The following is a 24,520-nucleotide window of genomic DNA, read 5'->3' as shown; positions in this document are numbered from 1 at the left end:
GTGCTATTACCTTATGACAGCTACAGTGTCACTAGGTGATAGGAATTTTTCAGTACCTTTAAAATCTTATGGGACCACCATCGTATGTGATGTATGTGGTCCAGCGTTGACTGAAATGTCATTAATGGGCACATGACCGTGATCACATGTGTGTATAAACGTATATATAAATATGTATAAACATATAGATACAAAGATGTATAAACAAACATATATATGTGTATATATATCTATATTCCCCTCCCACCAGTACATTAGTCTTTTCTGAGTTTAAGGATCACACATGTCTTAGTTATGACGGTGATAGAGAGGGGATAGTATTGGTGTATAAATCCAAAAAGAGAAAATAAAGTTTTAGCATTTCCCCCATTCGATAAGTAAGTATTGTCAATCACATGGAATGTATATGCATATGATTAGGGCTGTGGAGAATTTGAAGAAATATGGCATATATCTTTGATCACTAGAAACCTAAATCTGTATTGGAAAATGTAACCATAAAAATCTATATAGAATCAGAAGCATAGAAAAGTGATCATCCAGGGTTCAATTATTTGAATAGATTATTAAAATCTGCTGATAAAGAAGGTACAGAAAATAAAGGTTGTTGCGATATAGAAAAGTGAGAGAATATTGAGAGGGCTGACCAGTTACCTCAGTCGCTTGGAAGGTCGTACTGGTCGCGTTGAGGTCCAGGGATCCAGGTTCAATCCCTGTATTGGCCAGCTGCAAAACAATAAAATAAAATAAGAAAGAGAAGTGAGAGAATATTGAAAGCACACAGGGTTGGAGAAGGCTGAATCAAAGACCAAATAAGATTTAGCTGGGAGGGAAATTAAAGTGAGTGAAAGTGCAAAGGAAGAAATTAGTGAAATTTGTGAACCTAGTTCTTGTTTTCGGGCTAACTTGACCAGCTTAACTAGCAGGGGAGGGAGACTGAGTACAAATTGTGTAAGACATTTGTATCCCATGAGGACTAATACCTGCCAGGAGTAACAACAGCAGTGAAACAAAGCCCCTGCATAATGGTTGTTTGAACAAGATAGAAGTTTATTTCCCTTTCTGGTAAAAGCCCATCGATGGACAGACCAGGGCTGGTATAGCTCAGCATGGTGCCTGGGTCCAGACTCCTGCCTTGTTGTCTCATGTTTGTGGCCTCATTCCAAAGACAACTTTGTGACCCAAGACAGCAACACCATCTTCAACCAACACATTACTTTCAGCAAGAAGGAGGAAGAGAAGGCTATGTCCTCTGGCTTAAGGGTGTTTTCCAAAAGTGGCACAATTACTTCAATGTGTATCTCATGGGCCAGAATTTGTTGATAGGGCTTAGGTGGTTCCAATATGTAGCCAGGTTTGAGAAAGACTGTGATAGGCAGAAAACAGCAATGGGAGGTCAAGAATTTCTTAAATACTTGAATTATAGGATCTAAGTAACTATTTTAAAAATTATTTTAGTAACTTTTAAATTCATCTTATTCATTTAACATTTGTGGTGCTCCTAAGAAAGTTTCTGAGGATGAATGAAATAGATTTTCTACTTTCCTTGCAGCTCACCTTCCAAGTGAGGAAATCCCAAGACTATCCCATTGGAGTGATTATTTTTAACAGCCAAATAAATGATGGAGTGCTATGTTGGAAAATTTATTTAATATCATAGCATTTAGGATTTTTAACAACTTTTTTTTGTTTTTAATCTAATCAGAGCAATGATGCTGTTTCTTATTAATGTGGCAGTAAGATAAAGCACTAAATCATGTGTTGCTTGAGTAACACTTGGCACAATTGGGCTTTTCCTTCTTTGTGTCACCAACTCTGTCTTTGGACAATATTATTTCTTAATCTTACTGGTCTTTATTTACCTTTGATATTTTGTTTGACGAGTGCAGGTTTCTGAATCTCTGGCCTCAAACCACTTGAAATTTCCCAAACTTTTCCTAATCAGAGGTTTTTAGAGCTCTGTTTCCTTAAAATAAAGAAGTTGCGAAGCAGTAATCATAACTTGTTCCTTAGCAGACTTTTTTAGTATACAATTAATCTAGATATTTGAACTATGAAAGTTGCAATGTTTTGTGTATAATGCTCCTTTTCAAGCAAAGAATCAAGGAATCAAACTAAACCTTGGTGACATATTGTATTTGTCCATTTCTGTTGCTTACAACAAAATACACGGAACTGGGTAATCGATAAAGAAAACAAAAATTGTTGCTTATAGTTTCTGAGGTTGGGAAGTGCAAAGTCCATCTGGTGGTGGCAACAGTGATCCAGGGGTCTCACATTGCAAGATGGTGGAGCGGAGAGAACAGATTGTGACAGTGCCTCATGCACTGTCCTTTTAAAGCCCTCAGAACCACTTCCCTGGCCACTATTTTTAATCCATTCACTACTGCATGGTCCTACAATCCAATCACCTCTTCAAGGCCCCACCTTTCAATTAATAGTATCTCCCACCCTCTTAACACCACAGTGCGGGCTAAGTTTTGAATACATCAAACTTGGGGGACAAAATTCAAGCTTCAGTGAGCTTTGGGGAGACATAACTCAATCCACTACATGTATCAAATGTAGGGATCATAGGACATTTAAAGATTCTGAGATGCATATATCAGAGTCCCCATTTTCAAAAACAGCTCTTTAATTAAACTTCAAGGGTCTGAGAATATAGCCCCAGAGACTTGCCACATATATACAAAAGTGACAAAATGTCTTAAATATGAAATGATCCATATTGATTATATTGTAACCTTTAAGGGGCTTTGGAATGGTTAAAATGGTGATATCATCATCATATTTAAAATAGAATATATGTATAAAATAGAATAGTTTGAGAGAGTTTCTTTTTGATTGAAGAAGCTGACATTGTTTACATGCTATAACTACTGTTTGCATGGTATAAATGATGTCATTTACTCCTCAGAGTTCTGGAAGGAACATGTAGATGCCTTCCTTTTATGGGTAGGTATGGAAACTGAGGCTCAGAGAAGGTCACACACATGGTAAATGGCAGTGCTAGGATTCAAAGCCTATGCTCTTTCCATTATCCCAGACTGTGGCTGTAGTATATTCATGAGATGTACCACAAACTACCGCAAAAAATGCACACATCAGTAATGCAGAAACTGATGCATAGCTACATTCACCTGCATATGTGCAAACATGTACACACAGCCCTCTCCCCCACCTATATAATCTGAATATCAAAGCATTAAATATAAAATGTCGTCTGTGAGTACGATAGTGTTGGTTTAAGAAAAATCGTAAAATAAGAGCTCACTTTTCCAGCATGTGTTATCTTAACAGGCTTCAAAAGATTCTTGATTCATCTCAATAATTCAGGGCTCCACTGCAGGTATTCTCCTTTGGCTATCCTCTGGGCAAAGACGAGCACTTAAGTTGAATTTTTACCAAATCACCTTTGAAGAGTATGTTCAGATTTCATCCTCTGCTGGGTATATTTACAGGCACTAATGTGCTCTGGGTAGTGCACAGAGCTCATTTTATTCACTGCCCCCCTCCCCTGCAATCTTCTTTTTTTGCCAAGATTAGAAATCGTTTCTCACAAAATTAGCCCAAATAAAGTAAGCAAGCTTTTGAGCAGTGATGAAAGAGCTAGTTTTGTCTGAGGTAATAATTTTTATTTTTACACCAAATACTCCTCTTTCCAATGATCATGTTATACTACCTAATTTCTTTGATCAAGCTTTTGTGTATATGTAGGTCCATGGTTGAGTGTCTTTCTCTGAGAACACAGGGAAAAACTCAGAACTGCTAACAGGCATGCACTGCTGTCTCCTATTCACGTCCTCAGGCTCCTTTTCTAGCCATTCTGCACTGCACTGCCTTGAGTTCAGAAGCGAGCTGGTCCCTCCCACTCTACTTACATCCAGATCTCAACTCAGGCCTCAAACACATTTAAGTGTGAAGAGTTGTTATGTTTATTAGCTGTGAATTCATAGACCAGAATGAACCACAGCAAGTCAGGCAGTGTAGCAAATGATGTTAGGTGACAGAGTAATGCCACAGACATGAGGAAGAAATTGGCTCTCTCCCTAGCCCCTCATCTTTATAGTGTACTGCTGGTCCACCACAGCTTCTCTGCATGCTTGTCAGACCAGGCAAATGATTCTTAGAGGAACTATATGTGATATTTTGGGAGTTTGGATCTTTTCCCAACCAATGCATATCCTTCACTTAATTGTTTAATGATTGAGAGGCAGTACTTTTGATTGTAATGTTTCACAGTACGGATAGTTACTTTAGAGAGCTGATTAATATATAGCTAAAGCTGAATATTTTTTTTTTCATTTCCTTCGTTCCTCTTTTACATTCTTCTTTACTTCCCTATCCAGTTTTTCAAGAATACTTATTAAAAAGCATAAATCACAAAGCAAAGCATTGTACTATTATCAGCGAACCAATTAAACTAATGAAGAAAATGATATCCTTAGTGCTGCTTCACTGGAGAAGATAAATAAAATAGGAGAAAGCTAAATCTATGACAAAAATTAATAAACAGAAGATGCTCAATCTTTATATTGAGTAACCCAAACTAACTGTAAGTTGTAAATACTTGTTTTATTAAGAGTAAGAATGGAAAGACAGTAGGGGTCCAGTTGAGGTGATGCAAAAAGGCCAGCATAACATGGCACTGTGCTTCTACCTTACCCATTTAATTCAGTGAAAATTTCATTCAAATTAGCCATCTGATACCCCATACACAAAAATAGATGAACTAATTTTATTTCACTGCTTCATCGATTGTGATAATTTTTTACAAGAGACTTTCATTTTTTAAAACTAATGTCAGGTTATAATTCTGCTTCAGATCTTCAGCTGTGCAGAATGTTAGAACTTTAGAGGGCAAAATATTTGCCAATAAGACACTGTTGTGTTTGGCAGCTCTCTGCCACCAGATGTTGAGGGTGAAGGCTGGCAGGGCTCCACTCTCCAACCCACCCTTGCCCTTTCATTTACCATGCCACTTCTTCCAATTGGCTGCATTTGTGGTTTTATTCAGTGTTTGGGAAGATATTTTATTCTTGCCACAGGGGAGAAGGAAATAAAATGTGAAAAGAGGACTCATTTTTAGGGTATTTTGAGCCAAAGATATGGAAATTTGAGTTTTCTTTTTTTTTTCTTTTTATTTTCCCTTCCTTCTTTCTCTCTCTTTCTTTCTCTTTCTTTCCTTTTTTCCTTGTTCCCTTCCTTTCTTCTTTGTCTCCCTCTGTTCCTCATTCCCTCCCTTCCTTTTCTCCCTTTTCATTTACAGGAAAGAAGCTAATATTTCCTAAACTCCTACTATATGTTAGGTGCTTTACATCTATTAAATAATAAGGGGAATTAAGTGTTCACTGCATCATTTAAAAAGTGTGAATAGATAATGAAAGAAATATTTAGCAACAAACATTTCCGTATCACTCTTTTAGGTTTCAGTTATGAAAGAGCTGCAATAATTAAGAATAGAGGTGAAAAAGCCACATGTTAATATCAAAACATGATCTTGAACAGATTGAAAAAAAGAAAATGTGGGTCATAGAATATGACTCCTCTGTTTGATTGGGGTTAAAAATTGCAGTTTAAATTTTAATGGCAAAGACAATAGCTCTGCTTTAAAATAAAAATTGTTACAGGCAAAACTGTTTTAAAGAGGTCATGATTGTGATTACATTTCCAAAAGGATATTGACTGGGAGGGGGCACAGGGGAGCTTTCTGGATGCTGAAATGTAACTGTATCTAGGCAACAGTTTTATGAGAGTATTCATATGTAAAAACTCATTGATCTGTAATTTAAAGATATGTGTACTTCATTGAATACAATTTATACTTTTATTTCAAAAAAACCTTAAAACTTTTAAAAAAAAACTACAGTGCAACCAAAACATGTATTCTCTTCCCCAATATATAAATAAAATACATTCAATATAGCAACTTCAACAAATAAATACATTTTTAAAGGACAGTGCATACCCATTCCTATTCCAAATTAGACATCCTAAGTCAACAACCAGTTTTGGAAAACTATAATATATTACTTTCAGATTAAGGTGCAGCCTTATAAATTTTAAATTGGGAACAGTCCTCTCATTGACATTAATGATAGTTTACAAAATCTTCTCTGAATTGTGAGACAAGCTTGAGTGATACAAACTCCTTTTTTTGAAACATGTAAGTGCAACAAGAAAGCCTGATACATAGAAATCAAATTCATTGAGCCACCAGACTGCCTGCTGAGATGACAGGGAACTTTATATCAGCAGATGGTGATGCTTCAAGGAACACTTGTACATGCCATTTGGTCAGCTTTTCAGAACTACTAATATATCACATGAACTTAGCTAGTAACTATAATCAGAAAATGGTAATTAGAAAATTAATTAAAGTAACATAGTGTACATATAATTTAATGTCAACCTATTATTTTTATTATTTCAATCGCCATTGCATAGTTGGAGACAATATCTTGCTTGAACAACAAAATGATACACACTTATTCTGATAATTAGTATTTTCTCCAAAGTTTGAGCTGTGTATTGAAACATAATTAGTTTCCACTCATTTTATAAATTACCATATGAGCTGACAGAGAAGATTCTTCTTTATAGGTAGCATAGCAAATAAATTGCAAGCTTTCCCCTGTAGTCATTATCTAGCATATCTGCCATATGTTGGAAAGCTTATTATTCCAGTATAAATACTATGGTTTTTTGATTTAAGATTTGAGTAACCAGAATCAGACTTATCTCAATATTTTTGTGGTTTCTGTATCTTATTAGCTTTACTTTTGGAACATAAATTTCATGAGGACGAAAAAGCATACTTGTTTTTCAAAGCATGGTTTTTTCTGTTCCTCATGGATTCTTAATGAATACCAGTTGAGAATAACAAAATTAATGCTAATAGTCAAGTATTCCAGTTACCCTAATGCACATTACAGGAAAACTGTGCCAATGCATGTTTATTCCTAACCTGAGGAATGCATTGTTGGCTGTCATTTCTACAAAAACTGCAATGCCCGAGTAACTAATTTGAGAGTTTTAAGGTAAATGAAATGTATCTACTAGCTATTAGTAGTATGTATACTGAGATTCCCTGGCCTTCAAATGTAATTATATTTATATATAACAAATATTTAAGGTTTTATGTACCAAGGACAGTGAAATAAAAGTTAAGATGATGGGGAAAAAAGAAGGCAGGGACCAAGCTAAGGAAAGAAAGTAATAGAAAATAGAGATGTGTAAACCATATTAGCCTGAGCTTTGGCAGGGTTTGCCTTCAAATTTTGTCTTGCTCTTCTTTTCCAATTCTTCCATTTCTCTTACCTGATTTTTTAAATAATTAGCTTTTTAGAGGGCAGCATCTTTATTTTTTTTTTATTAATTGTTAATCATATTTCTGCTCGTACTTTTATGTCAGTATATTTTTATTTCTAGTATATTTTCATTTAGGCTTCTTCCCTTTTCCATTTTTTTCTAATCCAGCCTCTCCCACTTCCCCGGATCACATAATTCTCCTTCTATTGACCATTACACAATCCGTTGTTTTCTTGTGGTGTTTGATCCTCAGTACATGCATATTTTAGGTGTAGATGAACCTTGGCTTTGTACCGAAGTAATGTTTTCTGTTTGATCATCAATATCCTTCCTAATAAGGCCTTGGGTTGGGAGATTTTGAGTCACAGTAACACATTTGATTCATATCTTCATTATATGTGAGCAATAGAATGTACACGTATAATAGAAGAATATTTATTTTTGTATTTTTATTTTTCTCAGTGTGTGCTGTATTTGTGGGCCTTGAAAATTCTTTACCCCAAAACACTGTTTTTACTTCGTGGAAATCATGAATGTAGACATCTAACAGAGTATTTCACATTTAAACAAGAATGTAAGTATACTTCAAGCTTCTTTTAATACCCTACGTGCTAAATGTCACTTTAATTGATACTGAGGGCACATTACAATATGATCCATTGCTAAAAAAAGTCAAAACTTTAAAGTGATGAAATTCTCTATAAAGTGATTTAAGAATTTGAGATAAGATTTGAGATAATTTATCCTAAGAAACAAGTGATTAAATTACTCTTTAAAGATAGTCAGAATCCTACTGTTTGGGACAGTAATTCTACCCTTTAATCTTACATCATTCAAGAAAAGCAAATTGAAGGCAGATTGAACCCTATCCCTCTATTTTGAGCCAGATAGATACTAGCCTCTAGTGCATTTTACAAAATTGAAGATGACTTATTCCTTTAGACATAGATACTAGGAGTGGGTAATACTTCATATAAATTTCATTTTTCTACTCTCCGTTTTCCCTATTGTCCACTGAAACTTTAATATTTTTTGTCATTTGCTCCTGTATTTCATGGAGCATAAAGACTTTTCCTCTCAAAACGAGATATAAGTTGATAAGGGAATAGCAGTGTGCAGTCAGATAGAAACAACTTTAGAAAATTTCTTGCCATTTGCTTTTCTATAAAATCATTCAGGCATATCAGCCAGCTTTATAGCCATCTTTCTGTTGGTCTTCTAGTTGTTTGTGTGTATATTTTTTGTGATATATCTGCAGATAAGTAGCCTGAATGTATATAAAAGTTCTCTCCTTTGCTCTACAAAAACTTATGACAAATTGTAAAATATGGACAAATGGCAAAAACAAAAAATCCTAGATGTAGAGGTTAATGAGTAACTCTTAAGAAATCTTGTTTAATTATGTTTTGGAATTTTCCAATGTGTAATCCCATGCTACTAATATGGTCCTGATGAGAAAACATTAAAACAAAAACAAAACTATTTCAGTGAGATGATACTATCTATGACATCATGAGAGTAAATGTTTGCTTTATATCACACTTTAAAAGGTAAAATAAAGTATTCAGAACGCGTATATGATGCCTGTATGGATGCCTTTGACTGCCTTCCCCTGGCTGCCCTGATGAACCAACAGTTCCTGTGTGTACATGGTGGTTTGTCTCCAGAGATTAACACTTTAGATGATATCAGAAAAGTAAGTTCTGATATTTTCCATGTCTAATCATTCTGTGTGCTTCGGTAATAAATAGAAGACATTAATTGTCCTGCCTTTATCACTAACTTTATCCTTTTTTATTAAAATGATTTAAAGTGGTCTTGAATCTCATCTTTGTGTTAATTTTTTATGTAGGAAGGAAGATATATTTATACTTGGAAGAGTTTTCATCTCTAATACCTTAGGGTTCATCTTACCATGTGATGTGTCGTTAGAAATATAAAATATTTGATCTCTAAAAATTATGTGCCTTTTCATTTCCTTTGGCTTTTTTCAAACAGCCCATTGTATATTCATGATATATTGTGTTAGAAATGTTGCTTTACCCTCGGGAAAATATCACAACTTGGCCTTTAAAATGTGTCCATTTTATGTTTTAAAAAACATTTTTTTTTGTTACAACTTCAGACTTTTAAGTAACAGTCTAACAAAGGCAATGATGATATTCTCTTGATTGTATTGAGTGGCTAGGTGGAAAACAAACAAAAAATTGACTTTTTAAGAGGCATTTATCCACTTAATTTAACATTGGCTATTACTGTTGTTTTAGCCAGCAAAAAGATGAGTTAGATTGAATATGGAAGTGGATTTGGTCTTTTTCTTGAGAAAATGTAATGATATGGGATAGTTTTATGTAGTAAAAGAGACAATCTTTTATTTGTGTTTATAACTATGATAATTATAACAATGTAAGATAAAAAAAAAAGAGCAATCAAAAAACTCAACATATTTTTCTTGGTGCCCAAATTCCCACAGATAGAAAGCAATCTGAATGATTTCTTACGTTAAAGTAATATTACTTTAAAGTATGATAATTTGTTCACATTGATATTTATAACATTATGTGTGACTTGGAAGATTGTGTTCACCATCAAGCTTTCTATCTTGGAAATCTAAACTAAAATTTTTCTGTGACAGGTATGAATAGTTGAGAACTGTTTATTTTAGAACCTTCTTTCCTCTACTTTTAGTAACTAAGAAAATGTGCTGGTGCTTATCTCAAAGAGGAAAGGAAGGGTGGAAATAATTCTAATTTTTTATGATTACTCTTTCCAATAACTTAGCAAGAATGAGTTGGTCACATTGTTCTAAATTACTGTATTTGAACAATAAAAATCAGAATATTGCTAAGTTTTATTCTAAAGACACATACTATTTAGTATTTATTTATTTATTTAAACCTAATGTATTATAGGTAAACTTTGGCTTCAAAAAAGTGGTGTACTAATCTCAACAAATACAGAATTTACTGCTTAAGTATAAGTTTACTTAAGAATAATCATAGACATAATTCAGATTCTACTTTGTGCTTATCATTTTGGGGGCATTCATACGAAGAATCCCTTGGTGTCACTTGTTTACATGATTGCCATTGAATTGTGTTTTCCATTTCCTCTGATTTTGGAAACTCCATTGTTAAATGTCAGAAATCTGTATGTTGAACCACATTTACAAGTTAGCTCTATCAGCTGACTTAACTTATTAAATTAGTAAATATTATTTTTCGATTGTGTTCAATGGAGAAAAAAATAAAATATTTTATCTATTCATGTGTCCATATAGCATATTAGTAACCTGATAACCAACCACCTACTGCAGTGGGTATGGAAAATGGAATAGGTCAAAGTATAAATAAGTGTAGTTGTTTTGTTAGCAAACATTGGGCTCCAACAACATGCTTTATGTTTTATTCTCTTGCCTTGATCAAATTTCATAGGCTTAGATGGAAGATGAGAAACTCAACAAGTATCCTCCTAAAAGGGGGAATTACGTGTGAAATAGCATTTTTGTTATTTGAACAAAACTGATGCAGAAAGTTCTATACTACAGAGAATAAGTAGAAAGTGTAGGGCTCTCTGGCTGTTTTGCTGAGGAGGCAGTCATCAACAAAATATATGTCCCAAGGAAAAAAATAGAAAATTTGATTGGTTGTCAGCTAAATATATCCACGTCTCTATTGGATTTTTCAAAATATTAAAATATTGAATATGAAGAATATCAATTCTTAATAGGTTTTAATAGCTATGTTATCCTTTTCTTCCTAGAGACACTATGGTATCTGCTAATTCACCAAACATCCTTTAATTGCGGTTAAATCAAGATAAACTAAAGAAAAGTGATAGTGTTATAAAATTATTGGCAAAATGTTATTTCCAGTTATTATATTGCTCATATATGCTCGAAACACACCTTTTAAAATTGAAATATGACTTTGCTAAACATTTATAGCTGGAAAATGGATTTCATATGAAGGCTTCAGGTAAAACTATAAAGCTTAGACCTGTGAGCCAAAGAATGACCAGCTAAATTTAAGGCTATTTTACTGCTCATCATTACTCTTATTTGTACCCAATAAGATCAGCTACTGTAGGTTTGTACTTTAATCAGACACCTAGATAGCCCCTCATGAGTGAATATCCAAAATGTCATATAGCAAGTTCTCAGTGTCATATTGTTAAGTATAAAAACCATAAGTAGTTCCCCATCCAGACTTCTAAATCACAGTTTAATGGAGGCAGTAAAAGGAATTTGCCCAAAGATAAAATAAAAGCTCCTTCTCCACAAGTGAAACAGTGATAGAGTCACATTAACAGGGAATGACTAAAACACTTGAGTAGATGAAATAAGTATGGAGAGAGAAGGACAAGTGAGCTCCTCAGGAGGGAGAGGAAAGGAAAATTGGAGACGGAGGTGGAGGGTAGAAGGCTGAGGAGGAAGGAGGAAGAACAGATGGCAGGAGAGAGGTAGAGGGCAGCTCACCTGGACTGTGGCTGGCGAGAGGGGGATGGAACTGCACAGTGCTGCTTTCTTCTGTTGCATAAACTCCAAGTTTTCAAAGATTAGTATTTTGCTCTGTCTTCTATTTTTCTTAGTTAGACCGATTCAAAGAACCACCTGCTTATGGACCTATGTGTGATATCCTGTGGTCAGACCCCCTGGAGGATTTTGGAAATGAGAAGACTCAGGAACATTTCACTCACAACACAGTCAGGGGGTGTTCATACTTCTACAGGTGAGGACGGAGAGCTCGCCGGCTAGAATACGCACGCTTCATAAACACTGGGATTGTGGGTCCATGTGTTTGATTTATTTATGATGTTCGTATAACTTCTTTAATAAACAAGCATGCATGAAAGGTTCATTTTGAAAGTCTGGCTCAAATGGGTTTTTAGGACTTGCAAAATGAAAATATAAATAAATGAAAAAGTGAATAAATAAATGTGAAATACATATATACACACATACATACACATATATTCATAGATACAATTTCTGTGAAGATTAGAAAAAGCAGAAAACAGCATGTGATATGAAGGTGGAGAGACTGCTGAAGAAGATAGTAGGATTTAGTAGCAAATTTGTTCTACTTTAAGAGCTGTAGAAAAAAAATCCAATGCCAATCTTGATTTTTCATTCAATTATGTAATCATATTTAAAAATTTTTACCAGTTTTCATAACTTAAATCAGAAAAACAACTTTACACTGGTTAATTAAATTATATTCAAGCATTCTTATGTATTTTAAAGTTTATTAGGCTTCCTGGATAAATTAAAATGAGCAGCTACACAGTAGATGGGTACCATAGTAAGTTTATTTTTAGTATCTTGACAAGGTGAGTTGAAAATATTTTTACATTTATTTCTATTTATAATAGAAATTCTTACATTTGCAAATCTCTGGGGATTTTCCCATCCCATAACATTTCAGAGCACCTCAGAAAGGAATCTACAGTACAACTGGGTTTCTGCATGTCCTCAGTCTTCCTGACATATCCCTTTGATTTTGTTCTTCCACATCTGATTGTCCTCAGTTTTACCAGGGTCCCTCATCATTAGACACACAGCTTATAATGAAAGTTGCCAGAGGGAAAGAGGGAAAGAGGTTTTGAAGAAGTTGAGAATTTTCAATTCTAGAATACGTATTCTTTTTTCTTTTTTGAAACTTTAAAACCACACTGATGTTCCCTGAAGTTAATGCTCAATTGCAGCCCCAGCAGCTAAGCTAATGGCAAGGCTGTAAGGATTCTGTAAAACACATCCAGCCACATATCCTCTGTCTCTGAGTAAGCGAATATCATTCTTTTGTATAACACTGATTGGATGTCTGTTCAGCAGTACAACATTTTGTTCCATATATTAAGTTTTCCTTATGGGGAAGAAAAGGTTCCTTTTACTCATTTGTTGATGTGATTGAGAAAGTTTGTGAACAGAAAATCTTGTACACTGTGAAGTATCATTCAAAGAATAGTTTTTCTTATAAATATTAACAGAGAGGTTTGTGTTAAGCTTATTTATCAGAAAGTTTAAAATTTACTTCTATGTTTGGAAATTTGAGGACCAGGTCTAATGAGTCTATTTTGGCTGAAATGAAGAAGCATGGTATAAAATTTCTGAAAGGCCTAAGGTTTCTTTTCACTAATTAGTTAATAAAGGATATTTAAACTTTCAGTGAAAAGTTAAGTATTGTTAAAGTATATCAAAGCCAAGTGTTCAATTTTCCAGAGCTTGTTAAATCCCTAATTATACATAAATGTTTAAATTACTTGTTTGATACCACTGAGTTGTGCTTTGATAACATAATATCAAACAAAATTTAAAATATTGATTTCGATGGAGTCATATTGTATAAATTCATGGTATAGCATTCTGTAAGTTTTCTGAGTCAGCTATTCAAGTATATCATATTCTAAGCAAAGTCCCATACTGAATTTACATAAAGTTATGGTGTTTTTGTTTTGTGACCATAGGCACAAATGTGTTTATGTCAACAATAAAGTCCATCAACTTTAATAATAGAGGTATTAATTAGAGCATTAAGTATGTTTTCACATTTTTGTTCTCAACAAAATAATTATTTAACTCATCTTATTAGAGGCTCTCAATAGATAGTAATATGGATAGTGTGTGTGGCTGAATATCTCAATCCATAGCCGATAGACTGGCTAATGGAAAAGCAGTTTGGATTGTTTTATCTAAGGAAGAGAAACTTGTCTCTCTCATTTTCCTGTAGCTTTTTGATTCTTTTATGTTTAGTGCCATCTTGAAAGTGTTAAGGCACCATCTGAGGTTGTAGTTCATAAAGTTGATCTAGATGGGCACAAATGAGCCACGAAATTGGTAGAGAAATGTAGTGGCAATTACCAGTTTGAGTTATTAGCGGTTGTTTTGATCCACAATTCCCAGTTTTACTTTACATGTTTATATATAGTTTGCATACTTAATTTGATATGCCATGCTATCTACTATCTAAAATGTTTTCTGGGCCATGATGTAAATAAAATGAAGCTATACAGAAAAAATGCATCAGTAGGAATTTATTAATGCTGTTCATGATTTTTACTAGAAAAGCAGTGTGACAGAGGAAAGAATCCATAAAAACTCTATTTTTGCTCCAGTGCTACCCTTATCTTTACAATCTTAGACCGAAGTTTGCACAGTGAGTGCTTATATTATTTGGGCACATAATTGAGATATTTGGAGCAGGCCAAGTGTTAGATTGTAGAGATTAGTAAAGATCATGACAAATTGGAGGTAAATTTTTCATTTTCATGTAGACCAAAGAAAACTGTCAGCCAATTTGGGTCCTTACGTTGTCAGTTTGTATCTCTGCCTTGGATGAATCATGTAAACTTTCCTTGGGTTTACCTTGCTTCAAAATGACTGAGTTAAATTAGACATTCTAAGGTTCCTCTAACTTTTGAGATTTGAAGGACATATTGACAGTCATTTTTAAAGTGTCCTTGAAGCTGCAGATTGCAGCTCAGTCAAATCACTACTGGTCTCTTAATCACAAATCAGCAGCCTTTTTCTTTTCATGTGCTGCCCAACTTTTCTGCTTCAGTTGATACTCTTATCAACCCTTTCCATCTTGAAATCCTCTGGTTTCTCCTTTTTTTACATATCTTGATTCTCCTTTAATATATCAGGTAGATCCCTGCCTCTTCAGCTACCTCTTTCTTTGTCTTCCTCCTGCTTTTGGCATTTTTTTTCTTCGCACTTTCTCCTAGGACCTCACCCACTCCCCTAGCTTCCATGTGAACTATAAACTCTGGTCTGATTACTAAACCTATGTCTAGCACTTTGTCTTCTTATTTTCCCTGAGCTGGAATCTTCTATGTCTCATTGCCTGCTGAAACTTTTTATCTAGGTGTTCCATTGTCACCTTAACCTAAATTCACCTTGACTGAAGAGGCTTATTTATTATTTACTTCCCCACTTGCTTAATCCCAACTGGGGATTTCTCCTGGTTTTTCTGTACTTGTTAGCAATTCATTTTCCCAGTCATGCAGACTAGCGAGTATCCTTGCTCTTTCTTCCTAAATTGAAATCACTACCAGTTAGTCATCATGTCTTATCGACCCATTCTTTATAATATCACCAGCATCTAAGCCATTCTGCTTTCTCTCTCTCCCACTCTGATTTCAAGACCTTCATTTTTAGTCTGTTGAAATCACACCTAAGGGAGGAATTGGTAAAGAGCCACAAAAAAGATTACATTGTATAATGTTGAATATGCTGATTATCCTGATTTGATCATCACATATTGCACATAGTTATTGATATTCAACTCTGTACCCCATAGATATGTGCAATCAACTATGTTTCATTAAAGAAATAAAAAGAGAATCTGAACAGACCAAAAAAAAAAAAAAATCACACCTTAGCTCCCTGCCCCCAATTTCATAAGTGACCTCCCTCCCTCCCCTCTCCAACTCATACTTTTCCACTCATGGGTATCCTTTTCGAAAATTTACTTACTTGTTCAACTATTTAGCAAACATTAGCTAAGCACCTACTGTATATACCCTCCCCTAAGCTTTATAGATACTCAGAGTCCCTGCCTTTGAGGGAATGACAGTCTAGTAGCAAAGATCAATAAGCAGAAAATAGACAAGTAAAATGCAAAGTGAATAGTGTTATGATGAATGTTCAGGCTATTACACACACACACACATGTGTGCGCACATACACACACACTGAGTTAGGGGTCTTGACCCAAAAAGGGGATGGATTGTGGTTCAAGGAACTACTCATAGTGGAGGTGTCATCAGACCTGAGTTTTAAAGGATGAGGAGAACATATCTAACCAGAGTCATTGGGGGATGCTCCTGTAGTCAGGGAGAGTAGAGTTCATGAAAATATGAGGGGAGATAAAACTTTGGGACTTTTGCAGATATGGCCACCCGAATCATCTACTCCCAGATGACATTTATTTGCTTCATTATCTACTAAAGCTGAGCATTCATATAACTAAGCTATTCTACTCCTCTTTTTATATCCAGTAAAATGTGCCTATACATGTACCAAAAGACATGTAGAATATTGTTCATAGCAGTGGTAGTCATAATACCTAAGAAATGGAAACAGCCCAAATACCCATTTAGTAGAAAGAATAATAAATTCTGGTATATCTATATAACTAAATACAGCTATTGAGACTGAGCTAGGCAAAATTACACACGACATGAGTGGATGTCACAAATACAATGATAAGCAAAATAAGCTAAATAGTAAACGGTACATACTGTGTGAATTGCAGCTATTGAGACTGAGCTAGGCAAAATTACACACGACATGAGTGGATGTCACAAATACAATAATAAGCAAAATAAGCTAAATAGTAAACGGTACATACTGTGTGAATTGATTGAAATAAGAGTTCAACATCAGAGAAAGCTAATCTATAATGTTAAAAGCCAGGGTGGTGGTTATCCTTAGTGAAGAGGTGGGCATAAAGGAGATATGAGGAATTTCCGGGGTTCATGTCATGTTCTATGTCTTGACTTGAATGCTAGTTATAAGGGTGTTCACTTTGTGAAAAGTCATCAAGTTGTAATCTTTTGATTTGTGCAGTTTTCTGCATAGATGTGTTACTTTAATAAAAGGTTTGCCTTAAATGAAAATTGCTTGCTGCTTCTGAGGCAGCCAGCAGCCAGGTGCAAGAGAGGACTTTAGCTCTAGAGAAGTTCTGGCAGGAGGAGTTGGAGCCCTTCAGGACTTGATCCCTGGTGGGTAAAATCAAATTAGCTGCAGAACCCTGGGGCAAAGAAGAAACACAGCAAGTCCTAGGAAAAAACAGGCCTGATGGCAGCCAGGCAGCCCCAGGCATCCCAGGGCTAAGTACCCATTGCCAGGCCCCCTGAGAAGCAGAAGAGGAGTTGAACAGTTGGGTCAGAGTCCTCCCTACACCTGGGGCTGGAAAAGTGTAAGGACACCAAGGAGGTGGAGGCCCCTCCCTGTACCTTGGCAAAGGATTGCAGTCTGCCAGCCTCTGCTTTGCTGCAGCACCAAGGAGGGAAAGGAACCCTTTGCATCTCTCACCTGCTTGCCTGCCCCTGTAGAGGCTACTTCAGCAATTGAGCCTGAGCTCCTATAAGCTGGTAACTGCTGCTAAGCATTTAGGTTATGAAGATGAAAAATGTGTTCCTCTCTTAAGCATCCACTATTGCTGGAGAGCAGATGTGTGAAACTAATTTATACTAGAAGATGGTAAGTGACATATTAGATGCATATGATGTAGGAACACAGTGAATGTAGCAATTTTGTACACCTTGGGGTGAGGTAGGCTTGAAGGGAAGGACTTGTGGATGATAGTTGAACTAAGACTTGGCAGAAAACTAGGCCTTTCTAGGAGGAAGAAAATGCACAGGGAAAGTTATCTGTAAAGGCATAAAAACATAAAAACAAAAACATTTTGATAAAGCCTACTGGCTAAATCATGCTTAAAGAGTCTTAAATCTGGCATATTTAATTCAAGGTCTAAAATATAGTTTAATATTCTGTAAAAACAAAAATAAGAGAATAAATAGAATGTATATATAATAATTCTATTTGCTCTAGTACCAAGCCAGTGTTTCTACCATTTCTAGGTTTTTGACTTTTCTACCTTCTTTACCTTTGCTCATGCTCAACCTGCTTCCTATCTATCCCTCTCCCTCTCTGGCTGGAATTCCAACCCCTTTTCTATCTAGTAATTCACATACATCATTTCCTTTAAGATACAGTAGAGGATACATATTTTTCAAAAAGATTTCCCTGATTGTTCTCAGACCCAAATGCTTTCTTGCTTGTTTTATAATGTCTCTATAAAACCTGTACTATTTTATCTTTAATGTGTTTTATTCTTAAGTAGCTTTTCAAAAATAGTTTTTATAATGTTCTGTGTTCCTACCTGGATGAGAATTACCCTCAGGACAGAAACTATGTCTTGCTCTTATAATAACCACCCCTCCCTGTGGCTAATACTGTCTTCTTACAAATGGAACAAGTCATCACTGGGTCTGTGATAAATGATTGGGGAATAAATGATTTTCCAACTCTCTCCATGGTGTTGAGGTGTTCAGAACTCTGCTTGTCCTGCCATTCTCTCTGTCTCTGTCTGTCTGCCTGTCTGTCTGTCTGTCTGTCTGTCTCTCTCTCTCGGGGTGTGTGTGTGTGTCCTGCCATTCTCTCTGTCTCTGTCTGTCTGCCTGTCTGTCTGTCTGTCTGTCTGTCTCTCTCGGGTGTGTGTGTGTGTGTGTGTGTGTGTTTATAGAATGCTTTTCAGCTTGAACATTTTATGGTTTATGATCATTTCCATTAAAGGGCATAAAAGTGTACATAGAGTTTTCCTCCTAATACTTTTAAAAGCTTTAATGTATCCTGGGCAGGTAGTTCACCAGTAATGGGAATCTAGGTGATACTCAAGTATTTTCTAAATTTACATAGGGAAATATTAGTGATTCTTTGAAAGCTTGAGCATTCAATTATGTGTGTTTTTAAATTTCTAAAGTTTTTCTTCAAAATGAGTTCCCTCCAAGTGAATAATGCTAGTACTCTTCACTTAATGCTATTATCCTAGTAAATTGCTATTTGGTTATTTAAATACCTTTTAGATTTCCATTGAAATCAGGTATATATTTCTATGGAGAAAAACTTAGCTTAAACAAAGAAGGGTATCAAACTTAGCATGAAGAAAATATTTTAAAATATGATTTCATAAGACTGGTGGAAGCTGTTCCAAATGAAGTAGGGGAAAAAAGAGCAACCAAGCCATTTGCCCAAGGGCAAAAAAGTGGCAAACCTACACAAGCAACCTTTGTGTGACAGTGATAATACAGTGAACTGTCCTATAAAGAGGCATTGCAGAGGCACAAGAAATGTAAGTAAAGGGCTCCAAGAGATGGGGAAGGAACATTTATTGAGAACCTACATTGTGCCACCCCTTGCTGCATTTTATAGCCAGATATGTATCAAGTAATTTTACTATTTTTAAAAGACCAACCAGCATCTCCGAAGTAATGGTTTCTTTTCCTGACACACACTGCTCTTTAAGAACAGAAGCCTTTGAAAGTATGTGTTTTTCTCTCTCTCTTCCAAAACACACACGCGCACGCACACACACACACAAATATGTGCAGATGCACAAAGACCATTTTCGGTTTCAGATCCCATTTTGCCAAAGAACTAAAATCAGTATCTCTATAACTATATGCCATTTTGGTATTTTTTTTTTCCTGTTAATCAGGGAATTCTTACAAAATGTGTAGCACAGAAACTATGTTCATCTTCTTTTATAGTAAATTATTTTAGTGACATGTACTACTAAAGTAATTCCCTGACATGCTATTTTTGTAATTGATTAATGATTCCTGCTGTGTATATAGTTTAGGTTCTAGTTAAGATTTACATTTGTTTATGAGTATTGGTTTGCTGTCCCTTGATCTGAATTGTCAAAATTTCTTTATGTTTATAACATACACTCATCTTGTTAAAAATTTTTGGAGCAGAGACATAGTGACTGTAAAGTATTTTGCAAGTTTAACTTTGAATTTCATTTATTTATTTATTTATTTAAAGATGACCGGTAAGGGGATCTTAACCCTTGACTTGGTGTTGTCAGCACCACGCTCTCCCAAGTGAGCTAACCGGCCATCCCTATATGGGATCCGAACCCGGGGCCTTGGTGTTATCAGCACCGCACTCTCCCGAGTGAGCCACGGGCCGGCCCCTGAATTTCATTTATAATGAAGTTCTTTGAGTTTGAGAGTTTCTTAAAAGGCAAACATAATGACTATATATTGAATATTTTTATAAAGTCAAGATGAATAAGTCTTAATATAAAGTTCTGTTGATTGTGTTTAAAGTACAAATTTTAGAACCTTAATTTTTTTTTTAGATTTTGAATGATATAATCAGATTTTGAATTAATATACCCGTAATATTAGATAAATTGATGTCTAGTATACTTACTCTCTTCCACCTCCTATCTATCTGTGTTGTGAACTCATGCCTGTACACAAAGATACAAATGGTGCTGTATTTGAGAAAATTGAGGTTTATATTTTAAATTCCATTCTCATGTAACATTTATGTGTCTCTTCACTTTGTGTTTAAATGTAGACTTGTAGAAATTGATTTTATCTGAAAGTGGACACTTTTCTAGTGTCATTATATAATTGCCTGTGGTTTTTTGGTTTTTATTTTTTTTATTTTTTTTAAATTCACACACCTCCACCCCTTCCTGATTATGTAAAAATGTACAGCTGTAGGTGCTTTTTCTGACACGAGAGAAAACCTGTCCTTAGAGCCAAGAGGCTTGTTTCATGAATGATGTATGTTCAATTATATTTGATCAAATCACGTGTCTGGATGTTAGAGATAAATGTGCTACTCCTGATGATTTCATAACGGATGCTTCTCTTTCTTTTTGTCTCTGGCAGTTACCCGGCTGTATGTGAATTCTTACAGCACAATAACTTGTTATCTATACTCCGAGCCCATGAAGCCCAGGATGCAGGGTGAGCAGTTTTGAGGATTTATGAAAACCTTGCATAGTCCCCTTTTCAGAACTTGCTCATTTTGCTCAGGCTGTGCAGGTTCCCTTTTGCCAGGCTCATTTCCAGAAGGAATTAGATCTTAAATTTGACTTCGGATGACACAGGTGTTACAGAGTCCTGGGGAGTGAGTGGCTGCAGATGTGTTGTAAGGTCCCCTTTAAAGTTCTTCCATCTTCAGCTTGAAGGAGTCGACTTGCACCTTGTTTTATTCAGCACCGTAAGGGCACCTCTTATTTCTCTCAAATCCTGTATTTACCACTGTCCCATTAGTGAGTAAATTACCAGCTACTTTTCAGTCTTGGTTGGCAATGTGAATGAGAATTACACATGAATATTTAACAGATATTGTACATTTTACTGTTGTTTTAAAGAATACCATTGCTAGTCCCTACAAAGTTTTAAAGGAAAAAAACAAAAACAAAAAAACAAGGACATTTAACAAAGGGGAAAATCCCCTGTTCTAACTACAAAATGATTACCTAAAGTTGTTTTTGTATTGTCTGATAAATTTTTAAAATATGTTTAAAAACTAGTTAGGAAACTAAGAAATGTCAGGCACTCACTTTAATGGTGCATTAAATCTGCAGTAAGGAGACATTGGCATAATTAATTTTAGGATTTGAGGTCTGATACTCTTTTCAGTAGCCTCCACTGAAAGACATTATATGCCTTTAAGTGATTAAGCTCATCACTTCATATTATGTGTGTTTTGAAAAGTGGGAACACTTCTTTTTATAAACTGTGTGCTGAAATTGGGAATATAGATGCCTACATTCTGAAAGAGGCACGTCTGTGATGCCCCTGAATCAAGGCAGATACTATGTTCCTTTCAAAATTAGCTTTTCTTAAGCAATCAGTCAACAGGTTTGAACTGATCTGATATTATGTAGTCAGTGTGTTTAGCTGATATTTGAAGTAACTTGCTGATATACTCAGGTCTTCAAATGATTTTTCTCACTTTTCAGGGTTGTGTTGTTATCACACTATTTTGGCTGACTATTCCAATAGGCAGACTGCCCATTTGGGGCAGATTTATCTTACTCATACTACATACTTGAAATCATTGGCTTACTTGAAAATGTGTTGAGTGCATCAGTTAATATCAACAAGTATTTTTTGCTTAAAAGGAGCACTTGTTTGATTCATTGGGAAAATTGAGATTATGTCATCCAGTGTCTTTGTTTTTATTTCTTGTCAAGTAGGCATATCCAGCCTCAGTTTATAAAGCCAAGGTACTAGGATTAAGAGTGTTACTATCTTTTACACTCATTATCTTCCCCAACAAAGCTCAGTCCCACAAACAGAACAAATACTTCTAGAACACTTCAAAATGTTGATAAGGGGTTGTTTTCTTCTCGGAAAAGTCAAATGTCTAAGTAGTTCCAAAAAGAGAGGAATCAAAATATTTTTAAAATTATAAATTTTAAAATGGCTATTTATCTACCTAAAGGTACTATTCGAGCTACCTTTAGAACCCTACTGTGGTAGGCATGGTTAGTCTACCAGAAGTAACTGACACCACCAAAGAAATGGTAAAATTTTGTTTTAAAGGGGTGTTTCTAAACTGATATTCCTAAAATCTGTTACATAGAAGTCATGAGATACATTTTCACCCTGATGAAAAAGAGCCAGAGTCTCCTGTACTTTTTGATTACCTGAGAACTAAAATGTTGTATTATAAATTATTTTTTTCTTAGTAGAAGAATTGTAACTGAATTGTTGGTTCATTTCCAAAGTTCTTGTGAATGTTCTGTTTCATTACTGATTGATTAAATATACCCTGCTGAGACAATAATCTTTGACCTGCAGACACCAACAGAGATTGGTAATAAATAAAATTCTAAAATAGAAACAGTCTCAATTTGTAAAATTCATAGATTTAAAGAGACATTCTTTGAAAAGAAAATCACTTATTCTAGGCCAAATGCTTGTGTATATAATCTTTATAGCATATTACAGGTTCATAGAATAATTGGCCCGATTGTTAGTGGTAAGTCTTTATATATTGCTTTGTTTATTTTGATTCATAGATTTAAAGAGACATTCTTTGAAAAGAAAATCACTTATTCTAGGCCAAATGCTTGCGTATATAATCTTTATAGCATATTACAGGTTCATAGAATAATTGGCCCGATTGTTAGTGGTAAGTCTTTATATATTGCTTTGTTTATTTTTATTTTTTTTTTTTCTGTCAAAAGTATTGGCAACCTTCTGAAAAATGTGATAGGTTGAAGGTATCTCTGTGCAATAATTAGCCTTTGTCCTCTCTATTGAACATATGGAAATGAATTATGATTTTTCCACTGAATTCTACCTTCCCAAGATGTTTGCCAATTTAGAAAATACCTATTTGAGAATTGTACATATGATTGTATATTTTCATTGTCACCCCTGAATTAGATCAATGTCTGTGTATAACAGACTTCAGAGAGAAAATTTTATTTAGTGTTGTGTAATTGGATCCTTTTTGAATGATAGAATTTAACTCATTTAATTTTCTACTTCTAAATCTATAATTTAATATCATCTTTTTTCCATAGCAGCCTTGTTTTAACTTGTGTTTGTTGTTTTTAGGTATCGCATGTACAGGAAAAGCCAAACGACAGGCTTCCCATCTCTAATTACAATTTTTTCAGCACCAAATTACTTAGATGTATACAATAACAAAGGTAAGTTTTTAAATCCCCCTGGTAGTCTTGTGTACTATGTGCAATAATTCTTATGCCTCTTTATTTTGGCTTAGTCTAATGCATTTTTAACCATTCTTTTTCCCTTTTTCAGTTATTGTTTGATGCAAATTTTGTGATTATCCTCAGATATACAGATTCAGTTGGTCAGAACTAGGGCCCAGGCACTGTTATTTTTGAATGTTTTCCATTACATTCTAATGCATAGCAGGATTGACAGCTGCTGCTTTGGTAGATGTAGACTTTAAAAGAAATAAAGATTGGAAGTAATCTAAAATCATGCTGCTTAAAAAGGATATGGATTTAAATAAGAATAGTGTGATCGTGCATGTAAAGGATCAAGAAAAATAAGAAAAAAGAAGTTACAGCTTGAAATTGAAATTCAAATTGCATTTATTGAGCACCTACCATGAGTCAGCTCCTGTGCTAGGCAAGTAATGTTCATTGCTTTTTAAAAAATTTAAAAAGTAAGCTTCAAGGCAAATATTATTAGCAACTTCCCTCCTTTTTAATAAGCAGAGTGAGTCCCTGTGGCTCATTGCCTTGCTCAAGATCCCTCAATTAGGAAGTAATGAACTGGAATCAAACCCACACTTCTGGTTCAGTATCCTGTACTTTCTTTCTGTAACTCCATACCTGTATACCTGAAAGAAACAAAGAAACAAGAGGGCATTATTTACTAATTATAGGAAAAGAAGAAGAACAAGGGGCATATTATTACCTTCTTTCATAAAGGTAATCACATTATTTAGAAATGATGTCAAGTGTTAATATGAAAAAAAACATTATCTCTGGTTGCCATTGGTCTGGATATTATATAGGAAGCATGTCTGAGTATAGCTTTCCAAGATTAAGAGAATGGAGACAAAAGGAGAAAAAGTACTCAAATAATAAATGTGAGATCAAATATAGCCCAGGAGGCAGAGAAAAAAAGGCAGCCTAGTTTCTGAGCCAGTCTGAAAACTCTTGGAATTAGAGGACATTCT

The 24,520-nt window shown here is 34.9% G+C and overlaps 1 protein-coding gene across 1 annotated transcript in view; it reads left to right on the top strand.

Moving 5' to 3' along the window:
* PPP3CA (protein phosphatase 3, catalytic subunit, alpha isozyme) overlaps positions 1-24,520 on the top strand; it is a 234,344-nt gene that overhangs the window by 157,530 nt on the left and 52,294 nt on the right. Inside the window, exons 4-8 of the mRNA XM_008573519.1 lie at positions 7,774-7,885; positions 8,862-9,007; positions 11,902-12,041; positions 20,731-20,808; positions 23,422-23,516. Coding sequence (XP_008571741.1) covers positions 7,774-7,885; positions 8,862-9,007; positions 11,902-12,041; positions 20,731-20,808; positions 23,422-23,516 — 571 coding nt within the window. The remainder of the gene's footprint in view (positions 1-7,773; positions 7,886-8,861; positions 9,008-11,901; positions 12,042-20,730; positions 20,809-23,421; positions 23,517-24,520) is intronic.

Source organism: Galeopterus variegatus, unplaced genomic scaffold (assembly GCF_000696425.1).
Source record: "Galeopterus variegatus unplaced genomic scaffold, G_variegatus-3.0.2 Scaffold927, whole genome shotgun sequence".
NCBI lineage: Eukaryota > Metazoa > Chordata > Mammalia > Dermoptera > Cynocephalidae > Galeopterus > Galeopterus variegatus.
The sequence above is the reverse complement of the archived record's forward strand: the minus strand, read 5'-3'. Positions and strand labels throughout refer to the sequence as shown.